Source organism: Dreissena polymorpha, chromosome 2 (assembly GCF_020536995.1).
Source record: "Dreissena polymorpha isolate Duluth1 chromosome 2, UMN_Dpol_1.0, whole genome shotgun sequence".
Taxonomy (NCBI): domain Eukaryota; kingdom Metazoa; phylum Mollusca; class Bivalvia; order Myida; family Dreissenidae; genus Dreissena; species Dreissena polymorpha.
This window is the reverse complement of record NC_068356.1, coordinates 67,423,050-67,440,510: the sequence shown is the minus strand read 5'-3', so window position 1 is coordinate 67,440,510 and position 17,461 is coordinate 67,423,050. Positions and strand designations below refer to the sequence as shown.

At 35.8% G+C, this 17,461-nt stretch overlaps 2 protein-coding genes across 2 annotated transcripts in view; one reads left to right on the top strand and one right to left on the bottom strand.

The window, feature by feature from the left end:
- LOC127867437 (uncharacterized) overlaps positions 1-17,461 on the bottom strand; it is a 221,551-nt gene that overhangs the window by 59,811 nt on the left and 144,279 nt on the right. The gene's annotated exons all lie outside the window — the stretch shown is intronic.
- The window catches only part of LOC127869783 (uncharacterized), a 66,844-nt gene that overhangs the window by 28,398 nt on the left and 20,985 nt on the right, over positions 1-17,461 (top strand). The window contains exons 3-7 of the mRNA XM_052412444.1: positions 6,513-6,667; positions 7,325-7,511; positions 13,402-13,527; positions 16,032-16,159; positions 16,805-16,953. Coding sequence (XP_052268404.1) covers positions 6,513-6,667; positions 7,325-7,511; positions 13,402-13,527; positions 16,032-16,159; positions 16,805-16,953 — 745 coding nt within the window. The remainder of the gene's footprint in view (positions 1-6,512; positions 6,668-7,324; positions 7,512-13,401; positions 13,528-16,031; positions 16,160-16,804; positions 16,954-17,461) is intronic.

Below are 17,461 nucleotides of genomic sequence, written 5' to 3'. Positions count from 1 at the left end.
GTTTGTGAAACGTTAAAAGTAACAAGTCTAATCAAAGACATAGTATGAGCGACTGAACCAGCAAATTTTCGCCGATGATTACCACTTGATTACATATAAACAAAAACAAATACACGAAAGCATTTTAAACATTCTATTTGTAACAATCAATCTCAACTTCAAACAATCATTTTAACAACAAAAATGTGATAATCGCCTCACATTAATTCATTAAGTAGTTTATTTATCCGACAACGGTGAAGCGGGTATTCTCTACGTCTTTGGCTTTTGGAATCGCAGACTCGCACAAGTTAGCAGCAGTGTAATGGCGGACAGTCACGTGACTGACAATATGGCGGTGGTCAATTTATCGATTATGGAACGGTCTATATAATGTCATGGGTGCCTTTAAACTGCAGCTTTGTTTTGTTTAATAGTCTGTATTGATAGGGAGATTGAATTACAAGAAGGTTGGTTGGCAATATTGGGTCTTTTAGGTTGTATCTCAATCTTATGAAGAAAAAAACAACTATTTGTTAGATTTGCAAAACTGTAATAATTGCAGCCTGACTACATTTATACCCGTCTGTAGATTTGCCACCGATTTTCATCATTTTACATGGAAAAAAGAGTGGCAAACGGTGGAGTATTGGAACATCAAATTTGATGAAAATTGGTGGAAAACAGTGAAAAAAAAAGAGGACAGTGGAAGAATTTACATCATCGATGGCATTTGGTAAAATTTTACATCGTTTTGCACAGACCATGGCAAACGGTGGAGTATTGAAACAAAATGCCATCGTTTGCCATCCAGTGGAAAACGACGTAAAATTTTACATTGTTTTCCACAGACCATGGCAAACGGTGGAGTATTGAAACAAAATGCCATCGTTTGCCATCCAGTGGAAAACGATGTAAAATTTTACATCGTTTGCCACAGATGATGGCAAACGGTGGAGTATTTGGACAAAATGCCACCGTTTGCCATCCAGTGGAAAATGGTGTAATATTTTACACCGTTTGCCACAGACATTGGCAAATGGTGGAACAAGATGTACAATTAGTCATTGTTTTACGGATATTGATGGCACTTTGCATTCTCAGTTTGAATGTCACCTAACTGAAAAAAGGATAAATAAAATACAAATTAGGTAAAGAAATAATGTATAACCATTTATTATTTGAAGTAGACAATGGATATATACACTCTTAACAAAACAGAATATTTCAAGTACTCTTAAGTGTTTCACAGTCCTTCACTTTATTTCACTCCTCCCTGTACAGGCGACGGAACAACTTCTTTGCAGCCTTACTGGCATCTGTTATGCCAGTGATGTCTAATAGCAGCTGGGCCTGAAATAAATGTTAACATTAAATTCTGTAACTTCATTTAAAAAGTTTGAATTCCTTACTTTCCTTTTTTCTCAAAGAAAATTAGGTCTTTTACAAGCACTTCTCTGTGACATAATAAGACATTATAATAATTTTACAAATTACAGAGTAAAGATAAAATTGTTTGAATCTGTTATAAGTGAATTGAGATCAGTTAGCAATAACTAATGCTTCAGTTTGCCACTGCATACTGTAGCTTTAAGTTATATACTTTTTGTAATAATTACTTTTGTGTACCCACCATAATAATGTCCTGTTGACAGCAGGTCTTGACAATCTGGTTGAGGATCTGGTTGTTGTTACTGGATTTGTTTTTGCTGCGGTTGTTGTTGCTGGGGTGGTTGTTGTTGCTGCTCGGTTGGTTGCTGCTGGAGTTGTTGTTTTCGCTGCTGCAGTGGTTGATGCTGTTGGAGAAGTTGCTGCTGTTGGAGAAGTCGCTGCTGAAACTGTTGCTAATGCTCTGTAAGTCGGCCATCAAGCTGTCGAAAAAAGTATGACAAACCATAGAAATCAATAAATCTGTGGTCATCTACCCTTAATATTAAAGTCCTACTGGTTACTCAAATAAATGTAATTTTGATCTTATATCATGTTTTGAATAAGTCAATTTAGTAGATAAAGTGTCAGGTTGCGGGATAGCTCAGTCTGTAGAACACCAACCAAGTTAATGAGCACTTTTTGCTCAGGTTAGATTAAAACTAAACAAAATAATGACAAAATATATTTAACACATTATCTTTTTATTTTAACTTAATTTGTTGGAATGATTAGTACAAATTTAATATTGCTACAATTATAATAATGTTTAATTCTAATTTCTATTGGTATGAAAATGCACAGTGAAACCTAAAAAATTAATTAATAATTTATTAATATAAACATTAACATCATTAATGAGCATTGAGTGCTCATCATGCACAGCACAAAACTCCCTTTAAGCATCAGTTCCCTAGCATGATAAACTTCCAATACTACATTCAACCTTATTAATTTCACAATTAAAACGGGCTTCCCCTTCAATCTTTTCAACGATTGGCCACGGGAATGTCCCTTCCACTTGTTCAATGTTTTATTGTATAAGATTGGACCCGTCATGTCGCGTTTTTTTTAGCTTTTCCGACTGTTTCCGCAACTGAACATACAACATCGTATAAGATCTTTTCTATAATGTCTTTCTTAACATTCAACTTCGGCTCACTTTGCGTACAATATGTTAAAAGTGTGTTTTTGCACGCTTTGCAGTTTTTTAGGACGCTCTCTGGGCGCCGGCATTGTTTTTTGACAGATAGACTGTACACTCCGCTTTTATTGGAAAAAATGCGCTTTGTTAAACAAACCCGATAACCATTTTATATAAGCAACGAAAAGATCTTTAATACGCGAAAAGAACTCAATAAAAATCGATACAAACCGATGTAAAAATAATATTCATAATTTGATTTTGTAATTCTTAATGGTACGACAAGATTTTAAAATAAATATGTAATGGACTTGAAAATAATTCGTAATTACGAAAATACAACCCTTATCTGGAGCTCTGCTGTTTATTTCTTTTTCATTCATTGAATAAAAGCCCTCACTTGGACATTTTGAAATGTTTAAAGTTGCAAGATTACTTTAATTGAAACTATGTTCTCTTTGAACTGTTTTGAGTTGCAAGTTAATTTTTTTTTTAAACTACTGGAATATGTTTATTCACATGTTTCTTTTTCATGTTTAAAGTGAAAGGGTTTTTTCACTAAGGGTATTTTATGACTTTCTAGTCTATTAACTTTCAAGCATGATAACATTACATCTCTGTTGCATCTATTGTTGGACATTAACTATTTGTATCTTTTCATTATAAAAGCATTTCACATACAAAATGTAATACATTTTTGTAATGTAATACATGTAAGAGTCTCTTGTAAAATTTCAATTAGGACTGCCACCCAGGTACAAATAATAGTTAAAGGTACTGTCAACCATGACAACGAAGAAAAGAAAAGTTGTAAAATACCGTATTTTTTTACAATTACCGGTATTAGTTTATATTGATTAAAATATCACAACTGTTATATTACATTACTTGAAAAAAGTTCATATTTTCAGTATATTTTGTAATAAAATTTCGGGATGTGAAATCGAAAGTACATCGGGAAAATAGGTGACATAACGATATGCATACTATAAATAACGCAAGTAGATAGATCATTATATATATAAATATATACAATTCACTACGCATGAACAATTTGCATTCCTGGGTTTACCACGTGACAATGATTATCAATCTACTGGCGTTAACTGGTAGTTACCTGGTACCGGTACCCAGTAAAATTTATTACAGAATATACTGAAAATATGAAAACTTAACAACTTTTTTCAAGTAATGTAATATACCAGTCGTGATATTTAATTAATATAAACTAATAATTGTAAAAGATATGGTATTTTAGAACTTTTCTTTTTTCGTCATTCGTGTTTGACGGTACCAGAGTTTAATGCATGGTGACTTTCATATAAACTTATGAATTCTAATTTGACAAATTTTTAAAGCAATTACATGTATAAGAATGGGTGAAAGTTTTCTGGCATGTACTGGATTGTCTGATTTTTTCAAAGTTTGTGCGGATCATTTTTGGGACTCTTTTAAATCAATTGAGATTGCATTGCGATCAATTAATTTATTTTCAAATTTTCTTTGTATTGTTAGAACTGGAAACAAACAAACAAACAAAGGAACAAACTTTAATTTAAGTCTTTAGGAAAATTACAGAAAAATATTCAGGGAGGGTAAATGTTAATAATTCCCCCAATTGCAGTCGCACTGTACAGGCTGTCCGTCTGTATGACTGTAGGAGTGTCTGCATGTCAATCCACAAATTCCTGTTTCAGCCTTAATTTTGCCATATATTGATGGATTTTAAAATAACATGGGACAAATGCTAACTATTATAAGACCATGTGTTGCATGTCACACCTGTCTATCTACCTAAAAGGTCAAGGTCACACTTAGAGGTCAAAAGTCAGTCTGGCCATAAAACAACTTGTTTTAGAATTCGGTGTAGTTTGGAGACAAAAGTCGAATGTGGGTGCTTTGTGACTTAGGGTCTTGTTTTAATTCTTATTTTCATATCATTTTTTACTAAATATTTAAAAAAGTAATTAATATTATTTTTTCACCTACTATGCTAGCTAAATATCAAGGTTGAGATACATGATGATTTATGAAAGCAATATTTTGGTTCTTAACATTTTGATCTGAATAACCAGTTTTAGTTTATATTGTTGAACATGACTTTTGACAGTCAAAAGTTGTAACTATTACTCTTATTTTTTGGCAGATTTATTATTGGTTATAAAATTCACTGCCCAATATCCCAACAATCTCTTACAAATATCAACAAGCTATAAATGAACAATTGAAGGAGTATAAAATGCACTGACAGCTTTAAAGTACATTTAATAGGCCTTGCATGCATTTTCAGGAAATAATAATGTGTGCAATACGTGTTGATTAAAATAGAACTATGTTTATAAATACAATTGGGGATTTTTTAGCAAATGTTATTTTAAATATGGTTGCACAATGCATTTTACGCTGACTACATTGTTTAGCTACCACCTGTGAATTTGTATACATGATTATTTTTTTTGTTTGTGTGTTTTTTTCTGTGCTTTTTTTCCTGATATTCAGATTAATGTAATAAATTTACATAAACAGTCAATTATATTGTCTGAAAGAAAATTTCATTTCATATAAATTCAACTGTTTTATAGTTGTGCTTTTCTTGTGATCAGTGAATTTGAAGTTGGGATTAATTGGCTGCAGGTGTACTTAATACTGGATAGAATTAACTGGGGGGTAAAGACTTGCCACATTTAATAGTGTTTACCGAGAATATATATATTAAGATGATTCTTATGTTTCGAGGCCATTCAGCTACTCAGAGTTTCCAAGGTAACATGAGAAATTTGCTTTTTACTGTAAACAGATTTTAATAGGAATGATTCTAGACATTACCTGCATCAGTTTGAGCTATGACAGTGGCACTTTTATAATGAAGATCATTGTCATTGGTATCTTTATTGTCCTCATCATCATCGTCATCCTCCTCCTCATCATCATTATCATCATGGTGATGAACCATTATCATCGTAATCATCATCATTATATTTATGCCCCCCTTCGAAGAAGATGGGGTATATTGTTTTGCACATGTCTGTCTGTATGTATGTATGTCCGTCCACTAGATGTTTTCCGGATGATAACTCAAGAGCGCTTAGGTCTAGGATCATGAAGCAGATGACCCCTATTGATTTTGTGGTCACTAGGTCAAAGGTCAAGGTCACGGTGACCCGAAATAGTAAAATGGTTTCCGGATGATAACTCAAGAACGCATATGCCTAGGATCATGAAACTTCATAGGTAGATTGATCATGACTCGCAGATGACCCCTATTGATTTTGAGGCCACTAGGTCAAAGGTCAAGGTCACGGTGACCTGAAATAGTAAAATAGTTTCCGGATGATAATTCAAGAACGCATACGCCTAGGATCATGAAACTTCATAGGTAGATAGATCATGACTCGCAGATGACCCCTATTGATTTTCAGGTCACTAGGTCAAAGGTCAAGGTCACGGTGACCCGATATAGTTGAATAGTTTCCGGATGATAACTCAAGAACACTTAGGTTTAGGATCATGAAACTTCATAGGTACATTGATCATGACTCGCAGATGACCCATATTGATTTTCAGGTCACTAGGTCAAAGGTCAAGGTAACGGTGACCCGAAACAGTAAAATTGTTTTCGGATGATAACTCAAGAACGCTTTTGCCTAGAATCATGACACTTCATAGGTACTTTGTCACGACTCGCAGATGACCCCTATTGATTTTCAGGTCATTAGGTCAAAGGTCAAGGTCACAGTGACATAAAACGTAGTCACACAATGGCTGCCACTACAACGGACAGCCCATATGGGGGGCATGCATGTTTTACAAACAGCCCTTGTTTAATTATTATCTTTATCATTTAATAAGGCAGGACACATGTAAGCAATCAACTGTTTAATTAATACGTCTTTAATTAATAAGTCTTTAATTACTAAGTCTATCACACATCATTCTCACATCTCTCGTTGTTCCATTTTAGGCCCTGCGGTGGTGAGGATGCTGTCGAACAATGGGCCGCCATTCCCGATGCGTATGCAGGTCCCCCCTGTTGTTCAGCAGATCGTCGATGAGAGCGGCATACTCTCACCATTCCTCTCACCACAGCACCCAGGCATGATGGGAAACCAGATGCCGGTAAGCGGATATTTGGTTTTAATACTGAGGTTTTCACAATAAACAAATGCAGGGTCATTGTCAAAGTGCTCATAATAAATGATAAAACAGGGCATTTACTTATTATGCCCCTGGTAAGGTGGCATATAGCAGTTGAACTGTCAGTCCGTCTGTCTGTCAGTCTGTGCGTCCATCCGAAAACTTTAACATTGGCCATAACTTTTGCAATATTGAAGATAGCAACTTGATATTTGGCATGCATGTGTATCTCACAGCGCTGCACATTTTTAGTGGTGAAAGGTCAAGGTCATCCTTCAAGGTCAAAGGTCAAAAAACAAAATCCAAGGGAAGTTACAAGCTTTTAAGGGAGATAAATTCTATTTTATATCATTTGGCAGGTTCAGATCATTTTCACAAGGGAAGTAATATTTTTTAAAGGGATATAATAAAAAAAGGTTTAAATTCAAAGCGGAGCAGTAGGGTGCATTGTGTTTCTGACAAACACATCTCTTGTTTATATCCAAATTTATGCTTTAAAAGTTTTAATTGTTGATGATAAAAGTATTACAGTATTTAAATGAGTGTGTGTCATTTCTTGATTTTCTGATTCAAAATACAGGAAACAAGTTAGCTATTATATAATTGACCTCCCATGCGTGCTTTTCTCTCTGTTTCCAGGGCGGTCCAAACAGTCCCTACTACCCGCCATACAGTGGCCCCTATTCCAACCACCCGGCCCCATACCCCACACACCCTCATGCCCACCCAGGCGGTCCCCCACACAGGGTCTCCACCCCACACATGCCCCACCAGACACCCCCAGCAGCTGCCACGTGCGACAATCACAACCCCGCACATACACAAGGTAAGGCTCAGTAGCATTATGTAAACAAGAGCTGTCAGAGGACAGCGCGCTCGACTATTCGAGTGCTTGACAGTATAGCATAAGCCATCATGGAGAGTTATGAAAATATTTGAGGTGGTACGCAAACTTCAACATAGATTTATCAATAATATGCATATTCTAAGTGAAAAAAGGGCCATAATTCTTACAAAATTCTTGATACAGTTTTCTGCTCTTGTTTATAGGTTGGGGTCATGTTGGTAAATAAGTATGCAAAATATTAAAGCAATATGTCAAGGGACATTGAAAATATTTGGGGTGGTACGCAAACTTTAACATTTGCTAACACCGACGCCGGGTGAGTAGGATAGCTCCACTATATATATTTCATATATAACAGTCGTGCTAAAAATCGGTTAAAACAGGACTTAATGCATGTGCAGTGTTTTTTATGGCAATTTCGGGGCCAATATTCGGCCCCATTCCCCTCGAAAAAGAGTATATATTTTTTTCCCTTTTTGTAGAAAAAATCCCCTCCAAAAGTAAAAAAAAAAAAAAAAAAAAATATTTTTTTTAAAATAACTTTCTTATGATAAATATACAGGGCTCAACATTAATGGTTGTCCTATTGCCCCTGGCAAGTAAAAGTTGGGTCTGGGCAAGTTATTTTATAATCTAGTTGTCCGCCCGGAAAAGTGCAAAAAAGAACAAAGAGAATTTAATTTAGACTTTAATTGCTGTAATCATTGTGTTAAATGTTATAAAATAAAAAAGGTTTTGTGGTGTATCATTTTGGTTTATTAAACAATATGAGGTTTACAGTTGATGTGATATTTTATGTTTGGGCAATTTGCTTTACGTTCAGTGCAAGTAGATTTTGGAAGTACTGGCCCTGTAGGGCAAGTTGGTTTTTCGGTTGATGTTTAGCCCTGATATATCTCAAATTTATTTCATAAACAACTAATCAAGTATATAACTATAATTAATATGATTATGAATTATTATAAAGAGTTATATTAAGTTAGTTTTTCCCAAATCAGTTAATTTAGCATGAATTGAATTTTTTTCCCCAAAATGGCCAGGGAAAGGCCTGATGTATATATATTGTGTCAATATTCGTTGATAAAAACATTCCAATTTGGTCCATTTTATTGATAAAAAATGCTCAAATTTTCCATTTTATCCATTTAAAAATCCCAATTAGACTCAAAATGGCTAGGAAAACTAAGACTGAGTGAAGGCTGAACTGTCTGAAACTAATGTTGAAAAAATCCTTGATATATATTTAAGAAAAAGGACAAAGACATTCAGCTGTGAATATTACATTCATGCATGCATGTGTATTCATATAATAAATATCATTACATATAAAAGAGTAAATTTTTAATTTTCCCCTTTTCCTAAAAAAACGACGCGTTTTACCCCTTTGGACAGGCCCCGCCACCATTCCCCTATAGGTGAAAAAAACACTGATGTGCATAAAGTGATGTCCCAGACTAGCCTGTACATGTAAATCAGGGACGACACTTTACGTTTAAACTTGGTTCTAGCTATGAAGCGACTTCCTTTTAACAAATAATGCCATAAAAGCAGAAAGTGTTGTCCCTTATTAGCCTGAGCAAGTCTGCACAGGCTAATCTGTGTCGACACTTTATGCACATGCATTAATCACAGTTTTCCCTGAGCGTGGCTGTGTAAAAATCAACTTTCCTTGCAGTGGCTATTGACTTACTAGCTCAGGTCATACTAGCTTGTTTTGTATTCACTCTGTTTCATGATAGTTGAAGTCATCCCAATGAAAGGTAGTCATGATTTGTCACAAAATAAAATGAAAATCTATAGCTGATTTGATTCTTTCTTCATGTTGATATCTTAGATAGTTTCTGAGATATAGTTACCAAATAGTTCCCTGGTTGTTACCCAAATAGATCCCTGGTTGTGACCCAAACAGTTCCGTGGTTGTTACCCAAATAGTTCCCTGGTATTTATCCAAATAGTTTCCAGGTTGTTACCCAAATAGATCCCTGGTTTTTACCCAAATAGATCCCTGGTTTTTACCCAAATAGATCCCTGGTTTTTACCCAAATAGTTCCCTGGTTTTTACCCAAATAGTTCCCTGGTTTTTACCCAAATAGATCGCTGGTTGTTACTCTGAAGGAGTTTTGTGGTTGGATATTTGGTTGGTCATAAAATAAGCAAACAAGAACTTTGAATAGTTGTGGCAAAACTTAAAGGGGAGACACAAGGAACAAGCTAGAAAAAGGAAAGAAAAGAGAAACATCCTAGCACAAATGTACTGAATATAGAATAGGACATTAAGAATAGTTTCATAAATGGCGGTTCAATAACTGATTAGAAAAAGGGTTTTCATAGATCCACAAAAAATGAATGACAATGAAAACTTGCAAAAAAGAAAAAAGTACTAAAATTGAACCCATGCCAATGTTTATGAACACAGTCTTTTAAATTTACAATGAACATGTTTCAGATAAGAATACCTACTTCCTTATCAACTATTAAACCTAAAGACACCTTCGCATTGTACCTTTGTATTGGATTGGACCACTATATGGACATTGAATTAATTCTTTTCATTATAATGAAACCACAGTTGTTTTACAACTCATGGTTAATGTGATTTTAGATGACTGGAAATTATTATCCTATTTCAATAGCTGTGGGGAAGTTAAAATTTTCCAGAATCATCTGTTTGTATAATATGCACGCCTTTCATATTAGTTCGAGAAAACTATTATGTAAATATGTTGTGACAAACCAGCTGTATTGACTTAGTAATGGAGATCAATTGAGGTTGATCAAACAAGACTCACGTATTATATAAAATGCCCAAGTTTGAGATTATTGGCTTTTTCTATTCATTATGAACAAAATTTAAACCTACTTCACTTCAATAACATCTGTCCCAAATCTTGGAATGTAAACATGAGATCAGATTCTATATCTTCACTCAGAAGTGACCTGATTTATATGGTCTGTTACACAAGCTGTGGTGACACATTTTGATGGACCAGTGCCTAAACTATTGTATCTACCTCAAGTTACCTGTCTCACATACAATAGCTATGCGCGGGTCCCACGATCAGGAGCAATTGAACTGTCTAGTGCAGTCGGTACACTGTGTGTTCTGTACCTTTACTACCTACACTAGACTTTTGTACACGTTGCATTCAGCCTTGGCCTTTTCACACATGGACTATTATTCACTATTGATAACGGCAGCTGTATTATAGTGATGGGTTGTTTTGAGTGTTTAAAACATGAAGCCATGTCAAAGGAATGACTGATACAGGGCTTTTTAAGTTAATTTTGAAGTTTGGTTTACATTTCAGAATGTCAATCAGTTTTGTTTAATAGTCTGTATTGATAGGGAGATTGTATTACACGAAGGTTGGTTGGCAATATTGTTTTAGTAATATTACCCCACCCAGCTTGAGGCTTTTCTGAACAGGTGTTTACCGTAAATTCGCGAATATAATACGCACTTTTTTACCTGCCAAATTTTTCTTCAAGTAGGGGGTGCATATAATATACGAATTTAGATCAGAACAAAAATTTTCCTGTGAAAATGTTCAACTTAATCGTTGTAATTCGCTGCGCGTAAGCCATTTTGAATTACACAATTACATCAAAGGGGGGCAACTGTGCTTACGGTAATTGTCACGGCTACACCGTATAGTACCGTACATGCTAAATAGACCAAATATCGATATTATATATATAATAATAATAATAATACTTATTATTTTATAATTATAATTATCATCTTTCTGAATATTGTCAAATGGAATTAAATGTTATAAAAAAACAGCGTCTCTGTTTCTTTCTTTTGCTGACTGCTTGACCCGGTTGTCAGCAGGTGGCCCATGTGTTATCGGTAAAGGTGCTGAGAAGGGCCATCGCTTGTCAGCGGGACCCGTGTATTCGAGGTGTTGACAAAAAGGGTCCCGATCTAGGGGCCTGAGTAAACAATCAACGGTAGTATAAACAATAGACAGATATTTATTATGCAACTGTCATGACAACGGCCCAATAACACATCGCGATCAATATACCGGGGTAGCACTGTGAAACAGATGTGTGATAACGCCAAATTGGTTTGCTATTTTCACAACACAAAAATATATTTTCCCCATTTTGTTGCTTACCCGACGCTTACGCTAGCAAATCTATTTCTCATGTATTTTCCTGTCAAGTCTTTGTCTAAAAGCGCGCGAAAATTAGAGTGGGTGTAAACACTGTCGAACGTAATGTGTACTGGGAATGCAATAGCTTGCCGATATGGTCAATAATTACCGGTATTGCTCTAAATGTCGTTATTGTTTAAAATAATACGTTCAAATAAACTTAATGGAGAAAATATATAAAGACATTTAACATGTGGGAGAACAAATGACAGCGATCACTTTAAACAGGAATCTTCAATCTGAAATTTTATTTTAACAAGTGTGAATACATTTTTTTCGGAAATGACAGTGTCATGGCCGATTTCGGACACTGAATTTTTTAGTGCGTATTTTACTCGGATTTTGAATTTTTACCAAAAAATTTGGACCAAAGTTGGGGGTGCGTATTAAACACGAGGGCGTATTATATTCGCGAATTTACGGTAATGACTTTGAATGTAATGCATGTAGTGCTATTTTTGTAGTTGCTGTGATTGATTTTGTTCTGATAACTTAATGACTTAAATTGATTAAATATTTAGTAAATTATTTGGTCTCAGCATATGTAGGGTGAACAATTTTGTATTGTTGATTTTTTATTGAAACAGAAAGTATTGGTCCTTGGTAATGAGGAAGTAAATCTATTTGTATTGGTAAGGGGGAAATCATAGGGTAATTACTCTTGATAACTATCACTGCCTACTGAAAAAAGGGTGTTTTAGGTTGTATCTCAATCTTATGAAAAAATCAACAACCACTATTTGTTAGATTTGCAAAACTGTAATAATTGCAGCCTGACTACATGTATATTAATGGCAATTGTACATTATTAAAAATATGTGATTTATGATATACTTTTTTAGGATGAAAAACTACAAAACAAGTCACCAACGCACAAGTGATGTACAAATCGACACATAAACATAACAGTATATTGAAATATATGAATTGCACATGAATGTGTACATCCATGACATCAATAAAAAGTCTGTTTGATCCACCCGTTTACCGTAAAAACTCAGTCATACATCACCTGCCTCGACCTTGGGGTATAAAAATTATATGAAAATGCCCAAGTCTGATTGGTTACTTAGTTCCCATACATGAGAACAATTCACTTTGGATATGTATTTACCCATACAGGATAATTCATCATGATTTGACCAGCGTTCTGGGAAAACTGGGCTTAATGCATTTGTTCAAAGGGTTGTCCTAGGGTTGTCCTAGTCTAGCCTGTGAAGTCCGCAAAGGCAACTCAGGGTCAACACTTTCCCCCCACACTTGTTTTTGTTTATAAAAGAGCACTTTTAAATGTAAAATTCCAAAAGTGGAAAGAGTCGTCCCTGATTAACCTTTGCAGACTGCACAGGCTAATTGGGGATGACACTACTCACACAGACTAATTGGGGATGACACTTTACACACAGGCTAATTGGGGATGACACTTCACACACAGGCTAATTGGGGATGACACTACTCACACAGGCTAATTGGGGATGACACTTCACACACAGGCTAATTGGGGATGACACTTCACACACAGGCTAATTGGGGATGACACTTCACACACAGGCTAATTGGGGATGACACTTCACACACAGGCTAATTGGGGATGACACTTCACACACAGGCTAATTGGGGATGACACTTCACACACTGGCATTGAGCCTAGTTTTTCCAGAGCTCAGCTTAATAAAATTATTCATCACTTTGAATCATTTGTTCAGGTCACAGTCCACCCCTGCCCAACATGGATGAGCGGACACAAAAGAAGCACCTGGATCTTCGACGGAAGATTCGAAACCGCGCCGACTACAATCGGGGGCAACCACAAAGATCTCGCAGAAACAGAGGTGGATAATGTTGCCTTATAAGAGCCTCGTTTTTGGAACACTGGGCTTAATGTTTGTGCATAAATTGTGATCACAGATAAGTCTGTGCAGTCTGCACAGCCTAATCAGGGAGGACACTTTCGGACGGAATTTTTGGTTGAAAGGAAGTCCATTCTTAACGAAAAATCCAGTTAAGGATTGTCATCGCTGATTAGCCTGTGCAGACTGCAAAGAGTTATCTGCGATGGCAATTTACGCACCTGCATTAAGCCCAGTGCTCCCAGAATGAGGCCCATATTTATCACCGCCAAAGTTACAACAGCCTAAATACTTCTTCAATACATGTCTGACATGCTCTTTTAATCCTCATGTTTCAATATCCTACGTTAATAAAAAGATTTTTGGGGTCTGTCTGCTTCGTTCTATACCTATATTAAAGGCTGTTTAGTCATCAGGAGGCGATGTCTTATATTTTAATCTGGTCAGAATCATTTGCAACTTATTTTGGATGCAAAATGATAATGTCAATAAGAAAGGCCCACCAGCCCTGTTGTGTTCTATCAAAACGATGTTGATGACATAATTGATGATATAATTGATGGGATGTCTGCTTGCAACTTTTCTGAGTTCAACCCCCTCTCAGAGATCATTCTGGAGACCTTTCAAAATACATCAAGTACTGGTTCTTCCCAGGAAACTGACTTGAGTGTGAGTCAAAGGCTTTTGATACAATTCTATGCTTAAATATTAAATTGGTTAAACTCAACTAATTTTCTTTATGAGTAAACACATTGAAGCTTAAACTTACCATTTGTCTGTATGTCATTCTGAAAGTGAGCTTTTATTTATGGTGGTCTTTTGTATGTTGTACCTTGTACCTCATTATTTACCTCATTAACATTTGACTCTTAAGCATACTTGAGATATATCACAAATATTGCTTATAATTAATTAGATAGCAATTTGGTCATGTCCGCTCCAAAACTGTGTTACCAGGTCAAATTAACCCTTTCAGTGCTGGAACCGAATTTTGAAGGCCTTTGCAAACAGTTTGGATCCAGATGAGATGCCACAAAACATGGCGTCTCATCAGGATCCAAACTGTTTGCTATTCTGATAGCATTCTTTGAAAAAAATAGAAGAAAATGCTAATTTTAAAAACTCAGCAGACGACATTTTAGCAGACGACAAATTTCCCAGCATGCAAAGGGTTGAAGAAAATCCTTGTTAACACACTCAGTCACAGAGTTCGGCTATTTTTAGTTTTTCTCAGCGAATTGTTCTTATTTTCTATTAGTTGTGTAGTTGTCAGGTACAATGTCTTTTCTATGTGATTGTCCTATATTGTATTGCACATTAATTATCATGTGATCCATTTACCACCAAGAAGATTTTATATTTATGTAAGAACAACAATAATTATTCCATGCATTATATTTTGCATTGCTTGCTAAATTAAATAAACCATAAAACATGATTCTGCTTTCTTTCATGTACTACGTCAAAAGATTCATCCATAAGAGAAAAAGGAAAGAATATTGCAGAAGCGCTTAATTGTACAAAAATGCTTAGTACAAAGTAATATCATTAAATTATTAAGGTTTCTACTGTCTGTTTGATTTTCTGGAAATCTCTCAACTGTTCTGGTTCTTGGAAACAGCATGATTTGTATACACCAAGCTTTGGCGGAAGGCCAAAAGCAGTTTGGCCAGCAATTATTTGTTTCTTGGGTATAGCTTTTGAAAAACAAAAACAGGTTTATTACCATTGATTAAGCCAAAATAATCTTCTAGATGTTTTCCTGTTATCTTTACAACTGTTTTGAACATTTTGTTTACTCCTGTTTAAGGTGAAATTGTATAGGTAAAAACAAATGTTCATATAAAGTGTTTTTATTTCATGTTTGTTTATTTTTTAATCATTTGAGAGAAATTTAATTTCTACTCATTTTGTACCAAAATCACTGGCTGTCCAGTTAGGGAATATTTACACTAATTTTCAATTGTCATCCCCCTGGTTAGTGAGCTTGGTGGATGGTCACCATTAGCATGTACTCCAGTTTCCCTTTAAGCACAAGGACAAACCTAAATTGACTATATTTCAGTTAAAAAAACATAATTAGCTGGAAATTGCTTTTATAATTCCAAATTCATCCCAAGTTTTGGCAGTCGGGTAATAAAGAAGATATAAGACTGAATAGAATTGCTGTGACACAGTCAAGGACCTTATAAACTCTGAAACACTTCCAACGAACATCCAGTCTATCTGAGTCTCATCATGGTAAGACTGGGCGTAAAGTGTCGTCCAAGATTAGCCCATGCATTCCGCACAGGCTAGGACGACACTCACCGCTTTAATGGTATTTCTCATTTAAAGGAATGTTCTTCTTAGTAAAAATCTAGTCTAGGCGTAAAGTGTTATCCCAGATAAGCATGTGCAGACTGCAAAGGCTAATCTGGGATGACACTTGATGCAAGCACTTTGAGCCCCGTTTTTTCAAAGCAAGGTTCATTTGAATATTTCAGAAAATGGCATGGATATGGACAGGGCAGTCAGCATTACCAATTCAGAGACCCAGACCCAGGTTGGGGATCAAAGAGACGAGTATGGACGTGCACTGCAAGCGGAGCTGTCAAAAATGCCCACACCTAAGGTAAGGCATTGCTGATATGTTGTTTGAGCCTCGTTCTGGGAAAACGGGACTTAATGCATGTGCGTAAAGTGTCGTCCCAGATTAGCCGCTGACTGGTTTAATCATGGATGACACTTCCTGCGATTAGGAAATTTATCATTTGAAGGAGGTATCTCCTGAACAAAAATCCAGTTTAGGGTGGAAGTGTCATCTCTGATTAGCTTGTGCAGACTACACAGGCTAATCTGGGATTACACTTTCAGCACTTGCATTAAGCCTAGTTTTGCAGATCAAGGCTGATATAGTTGTGATAACTAACAAGGAATGCCAAATATGGTTTATGTTTTCTATTTTGGATGAAACAGTTACCAGATATTTGAAGGAGCTCAGAATTTTACAGCTGAACAACCATCTTGTTCAGATGATCGAAAAAGGAGCGAATTAAAGCTACTACAAATTTGATTTTGACAGTTTCTCCATTTAAGGAATTTTATGTGTAAAGGAAGTCTTTTCTATACAAAAATCCAGTCTAGGCAGTTAGTGTTGTCCCTGATTAGCCTTTTCAGACTGCACAGGCTAATCTGGGACGACACTCGACACACATGGATGCATTAAGCAATTGCCAGAGAAAGACCTGTTTATCTATCAACAATATACATGTGGCAGGTGTCAGACATAGAGCCTCGAAGCGCCTTCATCAAGTATTACCCGCCGGACTTCGATTCCAAGGATTTTGATGTGAACCCCAGCAAGTTCCTCTACGACCTCATGCTGTGTGAGAAAGGAAGAGACGGGAAGTACACCTGCGTCTATCAGTAAGTGGCAATCACAAGTTATCAGGGCCGTATTAACAAACCAACTTAACCCTCTACCACTTAGATACGTATTTTGATGCATTTGAAGTTCCTTAGATAGTTAAATTTAAGACCTTTCTTACAAGATTCAAGTTTTTATGCCCTCGTTAGGTGGCATATAGCAGTTGAACTGTCCGTCAGTCTTTCCATCTGTACATCCATCCGTCCGAAAACTTTAACATTGGCCATAACTTTTGCAATATTGAGAATAGCAACTTGATATTTGGCATGCATGTGTATCTCATGAAGCTGCACATTTTGATTGGTGAAAGGTTAAGGTCATCCTTCAAGGTCAAAAGTAAACAAATACAATCCAAGGGAAGTAATAAGCTTTAAAAGGGAGATACCTGCCAAATGATATATTGAAATTTTATTTCAAAGCGGCGCAATAGGGGGCATTGTGTTTCTGACAAACACATCTCTTGTTAAGGCTACATTTCCAAACCTTACATACTGATGAGCAGCAAAC